Source organism: Plecotus auritus, assembly GCF_963455305.1.
Source record: "Plecotus auritus genome assembly, chromosome: 8".
Lineage (NCBI taxonomy): Eukaryota > Metazoa > Chordata > Mammalia > Chiroptera > Vespertilionidae > Plecotus > Plecotus auritus.
In genome coordinates this window covers 42,143,592-42,166,732 of record NC_137782.1, presented here as the reverse complement: position 1 = coordinate 42,166,732, position 23,141 = coordinate 42,143,592, and the positions used below count along the sequence as shown (strand labels likewise).

The 23,141-nt window shown below is 50.3% G+C and overlaps 1 protein-coding gene across 1 annotated transcript in view; it reads left to right on the top strand.

The window, feature by feature from the left end:
• Positions 1–23,141, top strand: part of PARD6G (par-6 family cell polarity regulator gamma) — a 67,282-nt gene that overhangs the window by 21,268 nt on the left and 22,873 nt on the right. Inside the window, exon 2 of the mRNA XM_080684580.1 lies at positions 5,058–5,280. Coding sequence (XP_080540706.1) covers positions 5,058–5,280 — 223 coding nt within the window. The remainder of the gene's footprint in view (positions 1–5,057; positions 5,281–23,141) is intronic.

Genomic DNA, 23,141 nt, shown 5'->3' with positions numbered 1-23,141 from the left:
AATGAAATGGAGGCAAGCAATCTATCAGATGCACAGTTCTAAACACTGGTTATAAGGGTGCTCAATGAATTTATAGGAAGAATAAGTGAACTCAGTGAGAACTTACACAGAGAGATAGAAACCATAAAAAAGAACCAGTTAGAAATGAAGAATACAGTAACTGACATGAAGAATATATTAGTTGCCCAGCCAGGGTGGCTCAGAGGTTGAGCGTTGACCCATGAACCAAGAGGTTGCCAGTTTGATTCCTGGTCAGGGCACATGCCCGGGTTATGGGCTCAATTCCTGGTTGGGGGTGGGGGTGCAGGAGGCAGCCTTTTGATGCTTTGCTCTCACATCAATGTTTCTCTCTCTCTCTTCCTCTCTCTCTAAAAATCCACAAAGAGGTATTTTTTAAAAAGACATAGGATGGCCCTAGCTGGTTTGGCTCAGTGGATAGAGCGTCGACCTGCGGACTGAAGGGTCCCGGGTTTGATTCCAGTCAAGGGCACATGCCCGGGTTGCAGGCTTGATCCCAAGTGGGGGGTGTGCAGGAGGCAGCCAATCAATGATTCTCTCTCATCATTGATGTTTCTATCTCTCTCTCCCTCTCCCTTCCTCTCTGAAATCAATAATAATAAATAAATAAAAAGACATAGGGTAACTGAATGGATAAGAAAACAAAACCCTTACATATGCTGTCTATAAGAAACCCACTTCAGCCGAAACCGGTTTGGCTCAGTGGATGGAGTGTCAGCCTGCGGACTGAAAGGTCCCAGGTTCGATTCCGGTCAAGGGCACGTGCCTTGGTTGCGGGCACATCCCCAGTGGGAGGTGTGCAGGAGGCGGCTGATCGATGTTTCTCTCTCATCGATGTTTCTAACTCTCTATCCCTCTCCCTTCATCTCTGTAAAAAATCAATAAAATAATTAAAAAAAAAAAAAAAAGGAAACCCACTTCAGATCTAAAGACACACAGAGACTGAAAGTAAAGGGATGGAAAATACATTGTATGCAAATGTAGACATAAAAAAAGATAGGGTAGTAATACTTTTATATTGGACAAAATAGGCTTTAAAACATACTAAAAAGAACAACATTTAATATACAATAATCAAGATATGGAAGCAACCTAAGTCTCTATCAATATATGAAAGAATAAAGAAGCAGTGGTATCCTATCTAATAAAAGAGTAATACGCAAATTAACTGTTACTCCATCACAAAGATGGTGGCGCCCAGTCCTCTCAGCCCCGCCAGAGTCCCCCAGTCCCAGGGGGGCGGCTGCTGAGAGTGGGCAGCGTGAGCGGCCTAGCGGAATGCTTGCTTTGTTGCCGCGGTGATGAGCGTTCCGCACCCGGCCGCGGATGGGCCTCTGGGCCGCGGAGAGCCTCTGGGCAGCAGGCGCGGAGCGACCAGGCCCCGCAGAGAGCTACTGGCGCATGGATTCATGCGCAGCGCTACTAGTATATATATACAATGGAATATTACAAGGCCATAAGAAAGAATGCAATCTTACCATTTGTGACAACATGATTGGAACTAAAAGGTATTATGCTTAGTGAAATAGGTCAGATGGAGAAAGACATATATCATGTGATTTCACTTACAAGTGGAATCTAAAAAACAAAATAAAACAGAAACAAAGTCATAGACACAAAGACCATTTTGACAGTTGCCAAATAGGAGGGGGTTTGGGGGACTAAGTGAAAAAGGTGAAGGGATTAAATACAAGTTGACAGTTACAAAATAGTCATGGGGGTGTAAAGTACAGCATAAGGAATAGAGTCAGTAATCTATACTAATAAAAGGGTAATATGCAAATTGACCGGACATCTTCCAGACGATCTTCTAGACGTCCTTCCTGACAAAGCCGGGCCCAGACGAAGCTGCCTGGGGCGAAGCCACCCCCGGTCTCAGGCGCCTGCGGCCGGCCCAGGTGAAGGCAGCCCGGGTCCCAGGTGCCTGTGGCCAGCCAGAGGGAGGGAAGCCCTGGTCCTGGGTGCCTGCAGCTGGCCGGGGGATGGAAGCCTGGGTCCCGGGTGCGGGGGCCGAGGCAGAGACGGGGTCAGGGGTGATCAGGCTGGCAGGGGAGCAGTTAGGGGTGATCAGGCTGGCAGGGGAGCAGTTAGGGGTGATCAGGCACGCAGGCAGAGGTGGTTAGGGGCGATCAGGCAGGCAGGCAGAGGTGGTTAGGAGTGATCAGGCAGGCAGAGGTGGTTAGGAATGATCAGGCAGGCAGGCAGAGGGGTTAGGAGCCAGCGGTCCCAGATTGCAAAAGGGATGTCCGACTGCCGGTTTAGGCCCGATCCCCTGGGGGACTAAGTAGTGTTGACTATTTTGTAACTGTCAACTTGTATTTAATCCCTTCACCTTTTTCACTTAGTCCCCCTGGGATCGGGCCTAAACCGGCAGTCGGACATCCCCTGAGGGGTCCTGGATTGGAGAGGATGCAGGCCGGGCTGAGGGACACCCCCCCTTGTGCATGAATTTCGTGCACTGGGCCTCTATTATTGTAATAACTATGTATGGTGCCAGGTGAGCACTAGACTTATCTGGGGGGTCACTTTTTAAAGTGTATGATTATCTAACCACACTGTTCTACACCTGAAACTAATGTAATATTGTGTGTTACCTGATACTGAAAAATAAAACCTTAACATGTTAAAGCATATTTTGAGGAAAATTATTAAAAGAACTGAGAAACAAATTGAGGTGCATCTTAGATCAAGTGCCAAATGTAGCTAGACTGAAACATTGCAGAATAAGTGATTTAATGACTGCTGTTTCTCATTACTTAAATTGCAGGATGGGGCACAAGTCTAGGAGGTGTGAGAGGAATGAGGGCGGGCCTGAGTCCCTAAGTGAAAATGAGCATGTTGTGCCCACTTTGGGGGAATATTCAATTAAGATTTATTTATAGAAATCAGAAATACTCTTACTAGTCTTATTAGACAATTAAAGTCATTTTATATATTTAGTGAAAAAAAAAAGAAATACAAGAATGGTGAAGATGGTGTATACTGATCAAAAACTAATTGCTCAGGAAATTAGCATCCTATATAATAAAGAGCTAATATGCTAATTAGACCAAACGGTGGAACGACCTTCCAGAATGACCAATGGGCGGGGGGCGGGGTGTGAGGCAGCCGGGGCCATGAGGCAGCCAGCTGTGAGGGCTGAGCCCCTTGCACAAATTTCGTGCATCAGGCCTCTAGTATATTAGATATATGGGATGGGAAATGATGGTTGATATTGAAGTAAGCATATGTGATGTGATTGGCTAACCAAATCTGAAAAAAATCACATTAAACCTATGTTGTAGGCTTGATCTCTTGTCTTAGAAAGTTTTATAGCCCATGTGTGGGCCAGCCAATGGTGTATTCTTAGAATACTAGTAAATATTGAGAAGAAAAATAATGCTGTAAGGAATGGGGGGAGGGGGAGACTTTAGGTTTGCTCTGCTCTGGGCACCGGCCCCAGCCCTCCCTGGCCCCTTCCAGGCCCTGCTGAGTTCAGAGCCTTTCTTCCCTAACGCAGCCATTGAAGACAGCTTTTCCCAAACCAGTGCTTTGGGTTGTCCCACAGTTGTGTGCCTTGAAGTTTTCTTATTCCTGGGGCAGTGCAGGATGGGTGAGGAGTTTGTTTTCTTTTGCTTTTTTAAAGGGAAATGCCTTAGGAGACCGGTTCTCCGAGATCTGTGGAAGTTGACGTCTGGAGACTAATTCCCTTAAAACCAGTGGTTTTATGTGTGCGGTCCCAGCAGCATCAGCTTCTCCTGGGAACTTGTAAAAATGCAAATTTTTGAGCTGCCAATTCCAGAACTTGGGCATCTAGGTGGCTGATGCCTGCCCAGAGTTGAGAACCGTGCAGACCTGTATGGTTGGAGTGGGTTTGCTCTTGACATCATGTCCAGAGGATATGGCGACTCGCTTTTGTGTAAACATCAGGCATTTCAGTTTTGTGTATTTTGGAACCAGTATAGTCTGTTTGCAGTTTTATTGAAGAGCACAGAATCTGTCCTGCCTGATGCAGGAAGGTCCCTGTTGCCAAGTGAGGAACAACAGCCAGAACCCTCACTCCAAACAAACAGGCGGTGTCTTTGGGTCCCTGGACAGTTCACCCGGTGGGAGGTGACCCGGGGTCCTCTCCAGGCAGGTGGCCCAAAGCTCTGCAGGCAACTCTGTGGGTATCTGAGCCAGGTCAGGGCTGGGAGGCCGGGAAAGAGGGGCCTCGGCAATTCCCAGAGCAGGAAGAGTGAGGACCCCCTTTGTTTTTTTAATCTTCATCCGAGGATATGTTTTTTATTGATTTTTCAGAGAGAGAAAGAAGAGGAACATCGATGTGAGAGAGAAGTATAGATCAGTTGTCTCCCGTATGTGTCCTAACTGGGGTTTGAGCCCACAACCTAGGTGTAGGGGATGATACTCCAACCAATTGAGCCACCCGGCCAGGGCAGAGCCTTTTTTTTTTTTTTTTTTTTAAAGAGAGACCTCTATGTTCTCTGTCTCCCCAAGATTGTGAATCATCGTTTTTACCAGGTTTTCCTTCCTTCCTTTCTTCCTTCCTTCCTTTTCTTTCTTTCTTTCTTCCTTTTTTTTTTTTTTTTTCTATTTTGCTTCCACTTCTGATCTGATCCTTTTGAAGTACAGCTATTTGGGTTTTTTTAAAATGCAAATTATATCAAATCATTTCCTTGCTTAAAATTAAAATTGTTCCAGGACTTCCTGTGCCCTTAGGAAAAAGTCCAGAAGTGTCAGCTGCACTTGCCTCCCCTGTCTCCGAGTGTCTGAGCTGCTCAGGGCTGTGCAGGTGTGGTCCCGGGCCTCAGACCCGGTGAGGAATGAAGCAGGGGTTTTATTCCATCGGCTGTGCTTATAGTTAATTTTGATACTGCTTTCCCCCTACAACCTGAGCATGGCGCCTGTCCTGCTCTCAGGACTTGTTGAGTCAGCTGTTCCCTCGTGGGCTCATGTAAGCTCCATGAGGACAGGGCCCTGATTTAGAAGCTCAATAAACACTTATTAATCTTTGGTGCCCTTTCCCTGTTGTTCATTTACGCCCGTATCTTGCATTGTAGTTTGGGGCTGAGTTCCGAAGGTTCTCCTTAGACCGCCAAAAGCCTGGGAAGTTTGAGGATTTCTACCAGCTGGTTGTGCACACCCACCACATCGCCAACACCGAAGTGACCATTGGCTACGCAGACGTGCACGGCGACCTGCTGCCCATCAACAACGATGACAACTTCTGCAAGGCGGTCTCGAGCGCGAATCCCCTGCTCAGGGTCTTCATCCAGAAACGAGGTACTGCTTCCCGGGCTCGGCACTCATCTCAGAGATGAATACAGTCCTCAGTTTTGTCTGTCATTACAGAGCCTGAGATTTTGTTTTCTTGCCAGTGGTAAGAGACGAAAGGAATTAACATTTGTTTGGTCAACATTACTTTATTAGAAAGGCTTAAAAATATCTAAACTGCATTTTCCACTTCAATGTTGACTTCTGATTTTTAAATACTGAGGAAAAAAGTAATATTGATACTTTCAGTATTTTAACTGGAAGCAAGTTAATTCAGTAACGAAAAGGCCTTAGTCAGTAACCCAAGAATGAAACTTAAGGTTGCCAGTATGTTTTCCACTGTGTTTTTGGGATTGGAAAAAGATGTTAGTTTTAAATTGTTACTTTGGTTAACTTGAGCTCTGAAGACCTAGTTTTGCTGTGACAACATTAGAGCCACATTTTTTATTTGTTTTCTCTTTGCTAAGTTTGGGAGAACGTTAACATTTCAAAATTACATACCTTTGAGCAACATGGGGGCTAGGGGTGCCAGCCACCTTGCACTCAAAAATCCAGTACAACTTTTGACTCCAGAGTGCTGTTGTCCCTGGGCACTTACAGGGGATCCATTCCAGGACCCCCTGCTGGTACCAGAATCCGGGGATGCTCAAGTCCCCTTTCTAGGACAGCCTAGATCAGTGAATACGGTCAGCCCCCTGCATGCTCAAACTCCTAGCCACAGGTCAGAAACAGAGCAGGTGTTTATTGAAAGCCGTCCACGTGTAAGTGGACCCACACAGGTTGTTCAGGGGTCAACTGTACTGACGGAAAGAACCCCCTGAGGTGACACTTGATTTTCAGGAAATGGAAAAATGGCGTTTTCTGGTTGACTTGGTCATGACTGCCTCCCTTCTCCGAGGGCACCTGTCACATGTGAGCACTGGGTGCCTTGAAAGAACAGAGTGGCCTCGGGAAGACCTGCAGCCCATGTGCGTGCTACTGTGACTTTGATCTTAGCAGGAGGGGACGGGTCCCGGTCTCTGGATGGGGGCAGAGCCTAAGCACCCACTAAAAGTAGCAGCCACAGCCACGATGCTGGGGGATGCCCTCGGGGACGCGGGGCCTGGGGCTCGGTGGGTCAGGTGCTGTTCTCCTGCGCAGGTTGTCCTGAGGTGAGTGCAGCACGTGCACAGCTCAGAGCACACTGGCCGGTGGTCAGTGCCCCGTGAATGAGCTGTCACATCCTGTTTGTAGTGACGGAGGGAATGCATGTGGAGAGGGAGCACCAGGAGACCGCTGACCTCACTCTGGACTTTTTTCTGGCACAAGATCAGAAAGCTCCGCCTCTGTGTCCCAGACGTCAACACAGCTGTCACTTCCTCAGGTGGCCTGGGGGAGTGGCTGAGGCGTAGGACCCTCTTCTGCCTCTGCAGGCCCTGGCTGTGCTGTGGCTGCTGCATCCTCCCTGCCCCTGCGGCCCCCACCACACATCTCGTGGGCAGGTGTTCGCGCCCCCTCTCAGGAGGGCCTGGTCCCAAATGCGCTATCTGAGGCGCCCGCCTGCCCATCCGCTCTCTCTGCTGTGGTTGCTCGCTGCTCTCAGGGCTGGCTCGTCCCACAACTCGGCCCGCACAGGTCGTGCTGTCGGCTCACTGGTGTGGGAGGTGAGCAGTGGGTGTGAGACGCCACGTGGACTACAGAGGACACGGGCTTTGTCATCTGTGGGAAGGGAACGCGTCTCTGTACCGCTGCGTGTGGGGCTGGGCTTGGAGCAGGACAGAGGCACTGCCTGCCCTTTACGAGGCCCGTCCTCATGACACTTGGCACCCTCGCTCTTGATTCCCTGGCACGGTGACACGGGAAGCTCCGGATCTGTGGGTGCAGGTGGGGTTCCATTAACTTCCATGGCTTTGCCTCTCTGCAGGGCCAAGGTCCTGCATCCTGTCTTCATTATTTACTTTTCCTCCTTCCTGTGGCATCAGAGAAATAGCCCAGAGATGAACGAGCTGGCTTACGGTTCCGACCCCTCTTGTTCTCAGCATGAACCTAGCACCTACAGCCCCTGCCTTTCTCTGTCGTGTGGCAGCAGGAGCTCGGAGCACCTGAGACTGCCCCTCCAGCACCTGCTCCCTGACTGTGACCAGCGGGCCCTCTTGTCCTCAGCTGAGGCACCCACCTTGGGGTGTTTTCCGGCTGACGCAGGAAGTCGTCCCCGTGTTCACAGCAGTCAGTGTCCCTGCCCAGGATCGGCAGGACCTGCCAATAGAAATCGCAGACATGTTCATATCGTGTTAGTGGTAGCCAGATATCTTGAATATCATCGATAGTTAGTCATTATTTTACAACAATGGTACAGATTGTTATTTAACGTGTGAGTGAGCAATCACATACAGTCAGCCCTCGATGTCTGTGGGTTCCACATCCATGGGTTCAACCAACTACAGATCGGAAATATTTGGGGGGGAAATGTTTTGTTTTTTGCTGATGTGCTATACAGTGAGGCTCCTGCAATGGTTGTATCTATACTAAACGCGTGCTGATTTTCCCTGGTCATTCCCTAAACAATACAGTGTAACAATTATTTATACAGCATTTAAATTGTGTTAGGTGTTATAAGTAACCTAGAGATGATTTAAAGTGTATGGGAGGATGTCCGTAGGGTAAATGCAAACACTAAACCATTTTATATAAGGAACTTGAGCATCTGTGGATTTTTATATTGGGGGGTGGGGGTGGGATCCTGAACCAATTCCCCTATGGATATTGTGTACATAATTGCTTTAATATTTTGATAATTGTCTTCAAAGGGATCATTTCCTCCGTAATCCCATGTATTTTACTTTATGCCTTTAAAATGCTATCCCGAGAAGACATTCACAAGCATTATGAGATGGCTGAGGGTTCTTGGGCACTGGGGTAAGGACCCTGTTGCAGTCAGCATTTGGGAGCTCGGACAACAGGCCAGGAACCAGTCAGGGGACTTTTCCTAGGACGCTGGGTGGCGTTTTTGCCCGAGGGGCAGAGGACCACCCCTTTGGCTTCACATCTACAGGCTTTTCTGCAGCCCTCGGTCCAGGCTGGGCTACTGCTAAAAGCTGTGGGGTTTTCCCTGGATTAAATAACAGATGTTATTATGCCTTTCACTTCATGCTTTGCCCATTTTAGTAAGAGAATAAAGTAGTCATAGAGGCAGAATCGGGAGTCCCATGTGCATATTTGGACGACAGACCCAGCCAGTGTTAGGGAAGCTCGTCTCTCTGTGCCCTGCGGACGCCTGTCCTTCCCAGGAAGCTGGCCCAGCCAGAGAGAAGGCAGGACAAGACCAGCAGAGATACTTGGAGTGTCTCTTTCTAATTTTAGCAGAATAAACAGGAAGTGCAAATACCCATCAAATAATTACTTCAACTACCAGCCCTGTACTCTAGTTATTTAAGAGATAGGCCTCTTTACCTCTCGGACCCCAGCCCAGGAGTAGAGGTGGAATGGAACCCTAATTGAATTTCAGTTGCTCTCTGTCCCTGGGGTACCACTGCCCGGGCATCAAGAGGAGGTTGATGAAGTCTTCATTATACTACAAGACTTTCAGAACAATTAGAGTACTCTGAACTGTTTACTTTTAAACCAGCCTAAATATAGCACACATGCATGTATCTGTTAACTGTTCTCTGGCAATTCTTTGGGTTTCTCGAATGAGGAAGACACATTTATAAACTTTTTGATTTATCAGAAGTTGCATGATTGGGAGCTGGGCCGAGAAGGAGGGGTGTGTTTGCTTGTGATTCCACTTAAGCGAGTTGCCAGAAAAAGTAATTAAGGCGTGTTCTTCCAAGTCAAATGTATAGAATTATTGAGAGTTTGGTTTAGACATTGGCAGAATCTTGTTACCAGGCATACGAATCCTGATTATGGTGGCTTTTCTTGGATTCTGTATTAAAAGTAGTTGGAGATGTGTTTGGTTTTAAGTTGGGGGCTCCCTGTGTAGCAGGAATTGAAGCTGCCACCACTGAATTTCTGCATCCCCACCCTGTTTGAGTCTTCCTCAGATGCGGCCCAGGCTGTCGAGGCTCTCTGAGTTGTGGGTAAAGGTGTAGGTTTGCTGGATTGGGCTCCTCATGTCCCTGTTCCCTGGAATCTGGAGCTTTTTCATGAGACACGTCTGCTTCTTTAATTGTCACTGTGTCCTGGAAGTTTGAGTATTTGGAGAATTTCTTTCTTTTCTTTTCTTCTTTTTTTTTTTTAAATTGAAAAAAGGGCAAAACCTCTCCCACTGCCTCCCGTGGGAACATGCAGAAAACAAAATGCCTGACCCGGCATCTCCCTCCCCCCCAGGAGTGGGAGTGATGGGGAGAGAATGTGCTGATGCAGCTTGTGAAAAGGAAAACAAAGGCCAGCCGCCCACTGTCCACAGAATCCAGGCCTTGTCCTAAGGGCCGGTCTGCAGGCTGTGACCAGTGCAGTCCACCTGAGTTTGGGCTCTGCCTCTTCCCCTCCAGCCAGAGCTTACACAACGGAATTGGATTCTACTTTTTTCTTATTTTCTAGTCATACGTACTTTTACATATTCAAGCCGGTAGTATAATTTATAATTTGGATTCATGCATTTAAAAAACTTAACATCATATAAACAACCATGTCCTATGTCATTAAGTTATTTGTACAACTGTTTGTTTTTAAAAGTCTTTTCTGTTTATAACATCTTCATAAAAGAAAATTCAAACAATGTGGAAACAACACTGCCCTGAGGTGATCACTGTGTCCATTTTGGTGAGCCCTTCCAGACCCGTGGTGCGGACAGTCTGTGGGACCTCGAGGCACATAAACGGGGTCATAATATGTGTCCTGTAGAGATTATTTTAACCTAGAATTATGTTTTTGACTTTCTGTACATATATGTAGATATATATGATCCTTTCTTTTTTTTTTAATCCTCACCCAAGGATATTTTTGCCATTGATTTCTAGAGAGAGTGAAAGGGAGGGAGGAGAGAGAGATGGGAGGGAGGAAGAGAGGGAGGGAGGAAGAGAGGGAGGGAGGAGAGAAAGACATTGATTGGTTGCCTCCCGCACGCACCCCTACCTGGGCTGGGGAACTTGCAGCCGAGGTATGGGTCCTTGACCGGGAATTGAACCAGCCACCCTTCGGTGTGCAGGCTGACACTATAACTACTGAGCAACCGGCCAGGGCTATCTGATCCTTTTAATGGACATATCAGTTGTATGAAGGTAACAAAATTTAACCAATTCTTTATTAATTTATATTTCAACTCTTCCAATTTTTCATTGTTATAAACTGTGTTGGACATGTCTAGATACTGTCAGGTCAGTGGAGCGCCTGCAGGCAGGTGGTGGTGAGTCTGATGGGGACAAGGGGGAGGTTTGAGAGAGGCTTAAACTGCTCAGTGTCTCCTGCAGTAGGCGTGCAGTTTGAGAGGCGGGACCTGCTGAGTCTGGAGAGCATGGAGTTAAAACCTGGTGTGATGTTTTATTAAATGTCGCTGAAGGATGGCAGAATGAGAAGTGCCCGCCCCTCTGGGCTTTGGGGAACACAGGGTTAAATTCGAGCTTTGTGGCACTTGTGGAAGGTGGTTGGCCACAGATGTCAGCACAGAGGTTTTGGCCTCTGGCACCTTCCAAAAGGCCAGTCCTTCCTTCATTGCCCTTTGACCTGGACGACGGTGCCCAGTCAGCCAGCCAGCCCTAACTTTGCACCACAACATACAGAGCCCAGTGAACACGCAGCTCCTGGTCTGTCACCACAACGGTCCCTCCTGGGAAACAGTGGACTCCATGGCCCATTAGTGTAGAGTAGCTCATTGTGTAAGGGATGTTACCTGCACCAGTTTGGAGTCCAGAGATATAAAAATTTCCATCGTGACCTCTTCTTTTCCAGCAGCGTAAGCAAGATTGGGATTTCCTCTTGCACAGTGGTGTGTCTTCCTGTTTTTTCCCCTGTATCTCTGTCCTTTCCATCTCTCCTGTGGGAAAGTGACTCAGCACCGAGCCTCCACCTGCACCCGGATTCTCATAAACACTGAGGCACTTTGTGGCCTTTAACAGATGCAGACAGGGCACTGGGTGGGACCGACAGTGGAGTTTGCAGCTTTTTATGCCTTCCTCCTACACCATGAAAAAGATTTCTGGGGGTGGTGTGAGTACACGGGATGCCCTTGTGGTCCTGCCCAGCACAGCGCACCCTCCACAGAACCACGGAGTGCAGACAAGTGGGTTGGGAGTGCTTTACCCTGTAAAAGGAGAGTGTTAATACCATATATATTAACTAATATATAACTAATTTTTTATTGTGGCAAAGCTCCTGTAACATAAAATTTACCACTTTAACCATTTTTAATTGTGTGATTCAGTACTATTGAGTTCATTCACATGGTTGTGCAACCACTATCTATCTCCTGAGCTTTTTCATCCCTCACTCCCCCGAAACTGTAGCAGTATAACAGTATATGTTTTGCTGAGTTACCGTCGAACTCCAAGAAGTAGTTCTGTCTGTAAGTACAAATTCCTATACAATGTCCATGGCACACTTACACTGCTGAATGTCTTTAGTCTGTTAAAGGCTGCAGATAACTTAGGAAATATTGTCACTTGTGGATGGAGTCATCACATCCCTGCAGAGACACCAGGCTTTCCCCACCCGTCTGGGTGCTCAGACCTGATCCTCCCACGCTGACCCCGTGTCTTGGACTTTGCATGGCAGGTGGTGAGTCTCAAGTTAAATGACCAGGAAGAAGCCCCTGCCAGCTCCCCTGGACATGCCAGGGCACCAGCAGTGACTTGGAGGGTGGGAACCCTAACCTGGCCCCCACCTGCGTGGGACCTCTCTGAGCTGTGGATCTCGAGATGCCAGTGCTGTGCTGTGTGTGTTTTGGGGGTGGGAGACCCTGACAATCCCAGGATGTCCTCTGCTGGCACAGCCACAGAGACGCTGCAGGTCCGCCCCCTCCAAACATTTCCATTTTGTCTCCCAAAGCCAGGTGGGGCTCCTGGTCACAGCCCGGCTCCCACAGTTCCTCTCTGCAGCTGTTAAGCCCAAGAGATTCTCTGCTGACAGAGATAAGAGCGAGAAAATGGGGAGGCTTAGGGCTAGCGACCCTCCTCGCCCAAGGTGACGAGCTGGTCCCCACTCCTGAACTGCTTGTCTTGGAGTTGGTGGACCCAGCATGGCACACCCTTCGGTGTCCTGACAACCAGCCCCATAGCCATGGGAGCTGGCTCTCCGCGCTGTCAGGTCTGCCATCCCTGGCCTTGGCTCATCATGGGGTGGGCTGTAGTTGGGGTGGATGGTTGGTTAAGGCCTCTTTTGGGATCCTATGCAGATGGGCCCCAAATGGACCCTGCCCACTCCCCGTGTGACCTCAGTGCGGAGCTCAGCTTCAGAGACCACCAAAAAAGTGTGGTGATGCTGCCGGCCTTTCGGGAGCACAGGCCGAGCTGGGGTGTAGAGCACTGTGTCACCCAGGCTTGTCTTTTTGGGGTAAGGAAAATTCGGGAAGTAGGCAGCAGATGCACCAGGAACTGTGGAATTGTACACATTCACGCGTGCACTCAGTGGCAGGTAAGCCAGGTACCACAGTCCAACTGTCCTAGAACCTGCCTTGAAGCTGGTGCTCTGCTCCTTCTCTGGAAGGAGGGTCTTGTCTAACGGAGATGACTGTGGGGACCCCGTGAAGCCGTGTCCCTCTAGGGCAGTGGTTCTCAACCTTTCTAATGCCGCAACCCTTTAATACAGTTCCTCATGTTGTGGTGACCCCCAACCATAAAATTATTTTCGTTGCTACTTCATAACTGTAATTTTGCTACTGTAATGAATCGTAATGTAAATATCTGTGTTTTCCGATGGTCTTAGGCGATGCTGTCGCGACCCACAGGTTGAGAACCGCTGCTCTAGGGCAGTGGTCGGCAAACTCATTAGTCAACAGAGCCAAATATCAACAGTACAACGATTGAAATTTCTTTTGAGAGCCAAATTTTTTAAACTTAAACTTTCTTCTAACACCACTTCTTCAAAATAGACTCGCCCAGGCCGTGATATTTTGTGGAAGAGCCACACTCAAGGGGCCAAAGAGCCGCATGTGGCTCGTGAGCCGCAGTTTGCCAACCACTGCTCTAGGGGGTCTTCAGGGTCTACTGAGTGGGAGAGGCAGGCCCAGGCTCCACCCTGGTCACTGTGGGGAGCGTCTCCCAGCCCGCGGGCGCAGTGATGGACAGCTGACATGGGCAGCACCTGGGAAGGCTCAGAGGAGCAGAGACATTGGCCCGTTGGCATTTGGTACAGCCCAGCAACCCTCTGCTTAGGAAGGGCCTGTGCCGTGTTTGCACGGGACTCGGCTAATGGGCCAGCTGAGGGAGGCAGGGCCCATGGCTGAGTTGGAAAGGGCTGAGGACCTGGCTGGCACCCCCTGGTGTGGGGCTCCTTCCATCTCCTTTGAAAGGGCAGAGGGCGGTTGGCTTGGTGCACTGGCTAAGCCAGGGCTGCTGACTGCCACCGTGCGAGTCGCTGGAGGGTCTGCTCTAAGTAGGGGCTTTCCTGCCAGCAGTTATTTTCAGCTGTTTGATTACAGTTGTCCTGTTGGGTCACCACTATAGCGTCCTGTAAATACAGGCTGAGCGTGTCACAGCCCCGGGCTGCGGAGTTGGCTGGGACGTGGACACATGGATGGCCACGCTCTTCCTGGAAGTGACGGGGCTTCCCCTGAGGCTCTCAGGAGCGTTTCTGGGGAGGCAGAGCCCATGGAGGTTGCTCTTCACACAGCCTCTGCTCAGGCACTGAAGTTGCTCGTATCAGACCCACGGTGAACTGGGGACATGTCGCTGCAGAGATCACAGCCACCCTTCAAGTCTGACCGCTGTCAGACAAGCTGCCCCCAGCACAGAGAGACCAGGCAGCAGTCCTAACAGGCTCCTGAGAGGCCGAGTGCAGTCTGTCCTGCCTGTGTTCTCGTGGGGCACTTCCCCGCCCCCATCTCCTTCCTCTTACGCCATGAAAAAGATTTCATTGAGAGAGAGTGGGAAGCCGACTTGTGGGACGTGGAGGGGCTGGATGACTGGGGAGAGGGGAGAGCTCAGCTTGGCCTTCAGCACAGTTTGCAGGGGCTGATGAGAGGAGAACACTAATCTTCTTGCTGGAGTGTCGTGTCCAGGCCACGAGCCAGTGGGGCACAGCCATGTGGCTTGTTCACTGGCCGGGTTGGAAGGCTGACAGGAGTGGTCAGACCCTAGAACTGCTAGCATCTCAGCATCTTCTGGGTGTTGGAACCTGGGTGTGCAGTTGAGAGAGACAGCACGTGGGCCACAGGAGGGCCTGTGGGAGCTCACACCCCACTTCTCGGGGGGTACTGTGTCTGGATCGGTGACTTAAGATAAAATAGTGTCAACTACACAACTCAGAAGAGGTAGAAATCCTATAAAGCAAGAGGATTGACTGAGTCCAGGCATTCACTGCTGGTACCGAGCATTTTTAGTGAAGCTTTCTGTCTGAGCTCAGCTCCCAGAACTTGAGTGTTTTCCATCCAGCTCCCTTAAAGTACCAGCGTCCTCTAGCTGCTGGGCTGCTGGGGTCCCTGGACACACAGTGGTTAAAGTAAGCCTGCTTCCTCAGCTTGTCGGCATGTGGCCTTGGGCAGGTTACTTCATTTCTCCTCTGTGCCTTGGTTTCCCCATCTGTTAAACCTCGGTTTGAGGTGATTAAATATTTGGAAGTCCCTCAGAATGGTGCCTGACACATCGGGGCTTTGCTGAGTGTGAGCTGTCCTCCTCCTCCCCCTCTCCTGTGGCGCCAGGAGGTGTGATGGGGGCTGTGGGTGTGTCCTGGGGATCCTGGTCTCTGAGAAGCAACCAGGACGGGCTGGGTCTGCCTGGTTCCCTTTGGCACCTGATCAGCTGCTGTCGTGAGAGTGCTGTGCATCCCTCGCAGACCTGGTCATCAGGCCCACAGAGCCGTAGTTCTCACACTGCCCGTCTCCGGCTGTGGGACACCTGTTCCTTCCACCTGGAGCAAAATTGAAGGACAGTTAAGCCTGGTGTTGCATGTTGAGTTCTCACAGAGAAGGAGTCCATGTACAGAACCTGTGCGTTGCCAACCACCTCCCTCCCTCCCCCAGCAGAACCAGGCCACCCCGCCGTGGGAAGAAGCCTAATTGAGTAACTCTTATTGGATTCTTCCTTGATTTCTTAAGATGGTTCTGAAGACCAGAAAAGATGAAAAGACATTGGTCATGAAGCAGATTTTAGGGATTGATGGTAAAATGTTGTGAGTTACTTTTAAAACAGTGGAAGGAAACCTGGCTGGTTGCTCAGTGGTTAGAGCATCAGTCCGTGGACTGAGGGTCAGGAATTTTCATTCCCTGTCAAGCGCATGTACCTTGGTTGCAGGTTCAATACCCAGCCCCTGTCGGGGCACATGTGGGAAGCAACCAATCAATGTGCCTCTCTCACATTGATGTTTCTCTCTTTTTCTCCCCCCCACCCCCCCGCTTCACTCTCTCTAAAAATCAAGGAAAAAAATATCTTTGAGGATTGAAAAAAAAAAACAAAAAACACTGGAAGGAGTAGCAACTACAGATGAAGTGCTTATTAATGTTTGATTTCAGATGTGAACAGCTAAGGGTTGGTGTGTGCATGTGTATGACATGTATGTATGTGGTATGTGTGCATGTGCATGTATGTATCATGGTGTCCCAGGATCTTTGGTTTTGTGCTTGAAATAATTTTCTTCAGGGTGGTGTTTGGCTTCAAGTTTGGCTAGATAGGAAACACAGTGAAAGTCAACTTACTTTCATTAAAATCACTTCTTCCTAATGCATTACAAGTAAACCACCTTCTGAGGACATAATTGGCCATTCCACATGGGTCTGTAAGTAGAGACGCTGTGGCTTTGCCCCCTGTATGCCCAAGGAAATTAATTACTCAGCTCAGCAAAGCGAGTCGGCACCTTCTAGACTTTATTAATCAGGGGAGTTACTGGAAAACACCCAGGCCACACCCCTGAGTGCCTGACACTCTGGGTCAGGGGTAGGGAATCTTTTTTCTACCAAGGGCCACTTGGATATTTATAACATCATTCGCTTAGTATAATTCACTTGATATAAATGTATGTTGCTATGAAAAAAGCTCCTAGCTCTAGCTAGTTTGGCTCACTGGGTAGAGCGTTGGCCTGTGGACTGAAAGGTCCCAGGTTCAATTCAGGTCAAGGGCACATACCTCAGTTGCAGGCTCCTCCCCAGCCCAGGCCCTGATCGCGGCTCCTGCAGGAGGCAAGCAATTGATGCGTTTCTCTCACATCAATATTTCTCTGTCTTTCCCTCTCTCTTCCACTCTCTCTCTAAAAATCAATGGAAAAATATCCTCGGGTGAGGATTTAAAAAAAACAAAAAAACGCTCCTAGATTTATTGAATTTTGAGTCCCGTCTGCGGTTGCCTTGGCAGGGCCAGACCAAATGATTTCTCGGGCCTCATGTGACCCCCAGTCTGGATGTTCCCCACCCCTGTTCTAGGTCACTGTAGACAATATGGCTTTCTAATAATACACAAGAAAGAATAGTTTCCTTGTGTCTACAGCAGAACCTGGAGCTCCTGCGCAGACAGCTGAGAAGGTTGCCTGCGAACAAGCGGGCCACGTCCTCTGGATTTACCAGCTCAGCCCAGCCTCTGTCTTCCTGCTGCGCCAGTGGGTAAACTGTTGTCTGATTAGGTCTTGGCTTTGCTTTGGATCCTGCGCTGCTCCTCATTGAGCCACCTCAGAGGACTGTGCTGGTGGCCGGCGGGACCACTGGCTCACCCCTGTCCCCTTGGAGTGAGGCAGCAGCAAGGCTGAGTGGACGCTGCTTTCAGTGGGCGCAAGGAGTGGGCACAGGCTCCCAGGGCTGCTCGAGTGTCACTAACCTGGTGAAGTCAGAAGGAACAGAGCACTCCTTTCCTTTGGGATCATCGTCTCAGACTTGCGTCAACTCCTACCTACCGTGTCGCCCTAATCTCTGCCCTCTGCAAATGAAGATGATGTTATTGTTGGATGCTTGTCTGACAGAGGTGCTACTACAGTTAATGAGATAATGTGGGCAGACGACCTACAGCTTCTTCTGAAAAGCAAGGTCCTGTGTTTGAAGCATCACTGAAGCTACGATAATTAGCAGGTTCATCTGTCACTCGCCTCTCTCCCTGTGGACTGAAATCAGGACAGGTGTTTGGATTGCTGCTCCTTCCTTCTGCAAGGCCTGTGTCCTCACCAGCGCCACCTCAGAGACCTGCACAGCAGCCAAGATGGAATGACTGAAAACTCCAAGTTTGTAACAAAAACGAAAACAATCCAAAATAGTCAGGAGGAAAAAGACCCTTCAGCAAAAATGGAAACGCATTACGAAACAGTTCAGTTGTGAATCCTGGCACCTCACCAGTGGTCTGCTGCCAGCCAGGACTTCCCCAGCTGGGTCTCTGGGAACCTGGGGCAGGAGGTGGGGAGCTCTTGCCTCTGCTCTTGTGGGGCCCTTGTCCTGGGACACAGGTGCTGGTGAGCCTGTTCGAAGTAGAGAATATGAACTTATAAAGCGAAGCTTGCACTAGACAGTGTGGTAAAGGCAAACACTTTCAGGCTTTAACTCGTTGATGTTGATTTTAGCCTAATTGAGGGAAGAAGAATACATCAAAAGTAGGAAAAAGGTTAGACTTGCACTGATGTCTTCTCTCAAAAGGCATTCTGAGATTGTAGCAACTAGAAAAGCACTCTGCCATTAGGTCTGTGGGACCTAGTATTTATTTTTGTTCCTCTCAAAACTGAAAGGATCCATTTTATTTATTAGTTTATTTGATTTTATATCTCAGCCCTAGGTGGAAAGGAAAAGTGGGCTCCCTGAGCCCACTGGCTTAGATAGACAGAAGTCCCTGTTCCTGGTCCCTGATTGGTCCATCCTCATGCAAACCAAAGCTCCAAATCTTTGGATTAATTAGTCCAAAAGGCATTGTCCTGATTGGGCAGGATGGAGCTGCTCTTATTGGTCAGTGAAGATGCTGATGGATAGAACTGCAAATCTCTGTTTGGATGGGGAAAGCCTCAGACCTATTGGTTGAAATGGGATTCCAAGAACTCCTTTGTAAGGAAGGACCAGCTCATATGGCAGGAACACAGTACAGGTGGGCAGTTCTGTGCAGACTTCTCTTTTATTTTTTTTTTAATTTTTTATTTTTAATATATTTTATTGATTTTTTTACAGAGAGGAAGGGAGAGGGATAGAGAGTTAGAAACATCGATGAGCGAGAAACATCAATCAGCTGCCTCCTGCTCACCCCCTACTGGGGAGGTGCCTGCAACCAAGGTACATACCCTTGACTGGAATCGAACCGGGACCCTTCAGTCTGCAGGCTGATGCTCTATCCAATGAGCCATACCAGTTAGGGCCAGACTCCTCTTTTAAAGTGCTGTTTGCATGAGAGGCCCCTGTGTAGAAATGGCTGATAGATTCTACTTTTAAATTTGAGCCCAGTTAACCACCAGGAGCTGTTCTTAGTAGGTACCTTCTTTCTCAGGGTCCACAGTCCTGTTCCTGATCTTGGGGTGGGGGAATCATTCAGTCTTCCACCAATGAGCATGAGATTCGCTGTGTTCTTTTGTGAAAGCCTCTTATCAGGCTGAAGACCCTAGGGTTTGTTTCTTACTTCAGGGCAAGTGCATTGTGGGGGGTGTGGAGGGTGGGGGGGGGGAGGGTGGGGGAAGGAAGGCGGGTGCAGGGAGTCTTAATTTCATCTTGTTTTGGAAATAAAAAGGATCGAAGAATATAGAGCTACCTGACCACTAACATAGTTATAAAAAGAAAGACCGTAAAAACAGGAGTTAAAACACTTTTAGCCATGTCAACATTCACTGCACACATGTCGTTGGAATTACAGTTCTGGCTTGTGACTACGTGTGGTTTCCTTGTGTCCCATGTGCTCTTGGCGCACATGAAGACATCTGAGTTGATTTCCTGACTCGGGGAATTTAAACCCTATACCACAGCTTTATTTAGAGGATCCGTTGTATTGTATTTTCCATTCCTTTCCGTTTAAACGTTGTATAAAATGTTGTTAAGGCTGGTTTTGGTATAGAAAGATCATTATGACTGCTTTTGCTAAATTCATATCTTCGTGGTCTGGGGAACAGTGGAGTGCTAAAGCCAAAGGAATGTCTGCAGAAACAAATGAGAGGTTTCTCCCGGCCTCAGCGGAGAAGTGCTTGTTATTCATAGCACAGAGATGGAGACAGAAGATGAAATGGATTCCTAACCAGACTGCCTGGTGCTCGGGGTGTGTGTGTGAGGCTGGCTCAGTTCTGAGTGGAGGTTAGCCGGTCCCACCCTGCCGTGACTGGTGGCCAGCGTGTGCCCTCAGGGCTGCTGGGAGTTTTTTGACTGTAAAATAAAGGGAGGAGAATGATGCTGGCAGTTTTTTGTCCTTGGGTTTTTCAGTTTTATTTTTCAGAAGCAGCATTGGGAAGACCAGCATACTTTTCCACTGTGGCTGTTATGTCCCCCTCCCCCCACCCACCTCCCCCGTGCTCATTCATGGCCTGTTTCACAGAAATAGGCTGTCACCATCTTTCACGTGGCCAGCCCCTTTCTTCCTCAGTTTCCCTCTAGATTCCTCCTTCAGACGGGGAGCTCACAGGGGGGGTTGGGATGCAGTCTCCGAGGGAGGCCGCCTGGGCCCTCTGACTGCCTGCACAGACTGCCCACCCTGCCGGCTCCTCTGGGAGGCCCAGCCCCATGAGGCAGAGGGAAGGCTGAAGCAGGGACCTCTGCCGTTAAATGAGGCACCTCAGCTTTTTGGCACCTGTCAGCTTCAGCCGAGTGTCCAGCCCTGCACCCAGAACTAAAAGGAAAACTGTGACCTTGGATTACAAAGGTGTTCGTGCATGTTTGTCCTGCCCAAATAATAACTGTACTTTTTAAAGGAATTAATCCAAGCGTTGGTGAGCTGTGTGGGTGCCATGGCCAAGAATCGGCTGGTGCAGAACGGACCTTAGGCTGTTTGACCGCCTCCCAGATGGTTTCTGGGTAATTGAAGGAAGTGTTGGATTAGCAGCTGTTTTACTTTTTCCTGTGAAAGTTGTCTTTATGCAGTTTGTGTTTGTTCTTAGACACCTTGGCCAAAAACAGTACCTTAAAATGTGAGTTAATTTTTAGTGTATATTTTAGATACTATTGGGAATAAGTTCAGAGCTGAGGTGTCGACACCTGGAGATTGATCCCTTAGCCATTAACAAGGGACAAGGAAGTGTGCTTAGTATCTGTGGAAGCTAATAGTTTTCACTGTAGTTCCAGAGTCCGGGCTCGGACAGAGCTTGTTCCTCCAGGGTCACACCTCACCTGCTGTGTCTGCCACTCCGAGGACGAGGGATGGGGGAAAGCAGGGCTGGGGTGGGGGGCTCCCATTTTTCGGAGCCCATCAGCAAAGGTGGCCGAGGAGGCCCAGGTGTTTCAGGAGAGGGACACAGTAGTCCAAGTCGAAGGTGACATCACATTGTAGCGCTGGAGGGCCTGGGTGGCCCTGATTCCGGCCTCAGTTTCCCTGCTTACAAAGAGGGAGGGGTGGAATCAGATGCAGGTACATGGCAGCTCCACATGGGCTGCCACGTGCCACGGTCCTGGGTCTTGGTGGGCTGGGATTCCGCTGCCTAGTTCAGGGGGACAGCTCCAGGGTCCCACCTGTCCAGCAAGCCCTGCCGCACCTCACACCGGGAGGGACAAGGTCGGCACTAAGAGGGCCCAAGTGGCAGGCAGCCCCTGCCACGCAAAATGAGGGCCAAGGCCAGGCCTCCTCCCAGCACCCACGGGGCCCAGCCTGTAGCAGGGCCCAGGGTGCCCAGGGTGCCCAGGGCCGGATGCCGTGTGAGGGACGTTGGGGAAGAAGGGTCACTCCTCTAGGCGTCTCCATGGGAAGGCCCCCCTCAGCGGTACTGGGCTGCACCCACCTCACCCACCGTCCCCACTGGCCCTCTCGTGGGACCCTGCTTTCACGTGGCCGTGGCTCACTAGTTTCAGGCTGGCCTTGGGACAGCTGCCTCTGCAGGGCTCCTGCCTCCTGGAAGCGTGTGTACCGCAGGTGCTCCCGCCCACGGCACTACGGGCAGTTTGGGTGGATGACTCTTTGCCTCAGGGCATCCTGAGCATTGTGGGGCGTTTACCTCTGGCCCCACCCACATTATGCCAGGGGCACCCCCAGTTATGACAACCACAAGCATCTCCGCCGTCACCACATGTGCCCTGGGTTTGGGGCGCCTTGGGGTCAGTCATGGCAAGTCCCTGGGCTTGCAGGCTGAGGGTGGGCTGCCTCTGGTCCTCGGGCATGTGGAGCGTGCATGGAAGTCATAGGAGGAGCTGGGCCAGACCTGCTTTTTACACCTTGTAGAGCACCTGTCACCTGTGTGATAGAGATGAGTAATTCTAAAATTGCGGTGGTCCTTCTGGAAACTTCCAGGGAGGTTGCAGGCCCCGGCCTTTGGGTGGTTCCCAGCTCTGCTGCAGTTAGCATCACAGGACTGGGAAGAACAGGGACTCTGTGTCCTGAGCCCCACCCTGAGTCTGGTCTGATCAGTGCGGGGAGTGCCCAGGGCAGCCAGCATGGACTGTGGTTCTGGGTGGGTGACCTCGCTCTCAGGACTGCGGGAGCCCGTGCAGGGCGAGTCGGCTCCCCGAGGAGCAGAGCCGAGTGCTGCTCTGTGGGCCACGCTGCCTGTCCCTGCCTGCTGTCACCCAGTGGTCACTGCCCACGCCCTGCCCTAGCCTCTGGTCAGCGGGGCTGCCAGGACTCTACTGCCCAGAGCAGATGGAGCTCAAGGCTGAGTCTCCCCACCAGGCCCAGACTTCCTGTCCCTTATCCGGGCGCACGCGGCTACCTGCAGCCCCTCTCTGCAGGGCACCACCCTTTTATTATGGCCAGAGGCACATTGGGCACTCCAGTCAGACCTCTGCCTCCGGATGAAACAGCTATCTACGCTGGGCACACAGGGAACCTGCAGGGCGGGGGCAGGGCTGAACCACAGCCATCGGGAACCTGGCTCTTGGCTGCCGGTTCTACCAAAACCTCACGGAGTCTTGGCTCTTGGCTGCCGACTGTACTGAACTGTCACAGAGCCCCGGTCCCCACTATCGGTTATACCAGGACCATCACAGAACCTCACTGTTGGGAGCTGGTTGTACTGGGTTTGCCACAGAGCCCCCGCTCTCGGCTGCTGGTGGTACCGGGATGTGGCCCTGAAAGGAAAGGAATGTTTTCCCCAGGGGTGGAGTGGGCAGGAGGCGTGTTGCTGCACTTTGGGGCATGCCAGCCTGCTTGCAGGTGATTTCACCTTGCCCTGGCCTCGCTCTGTCTGAGACTGCTTCACCGAGAAGCACCTGAGTGTTTGCAGCTCCTGGGATGACTGAGTAAAAATGTTCCCCTCTGGTTCAAAATGTGACTGCAGGCATCCTTCCAGACTCTCCCCTTTGCAGGCAAGGGGGCCACGCCCCGTGGGCCTGGCCGTGGGCACAGTGCCAGGAGGTTTGGGCAAAAGCCCTCCCATGTGGGCTCGAGGCCGGAACCATGAGTTTGGATTGGTGCTTTGTTCTCAGCCCCCCTTCATGGCTCATGCAAAAATGTAGGAAATTGGAGGGTTAGCTCTTTTTGTTCCCTGGACTCGGGGTGTTACTCACCCACTGTCGCTGCTTCCAGGATGAGGCGCAGATGGCATGAAACCTTGGGCTGCTTTGGAGTCGACATGGGCCTGTGTGAGGGAGAAGGGTGGGCTAGGGAAGGACATTCAGGGAAGTCACGTTGGAGGCTCCAGGTGCCCCTGAAACGGTGTCTTCCGGCCCTTTTGTCTTTGGTCCACATCCCTTCTGAGCAGCTGAGAGCAGCCGGCCACGTGCCCCT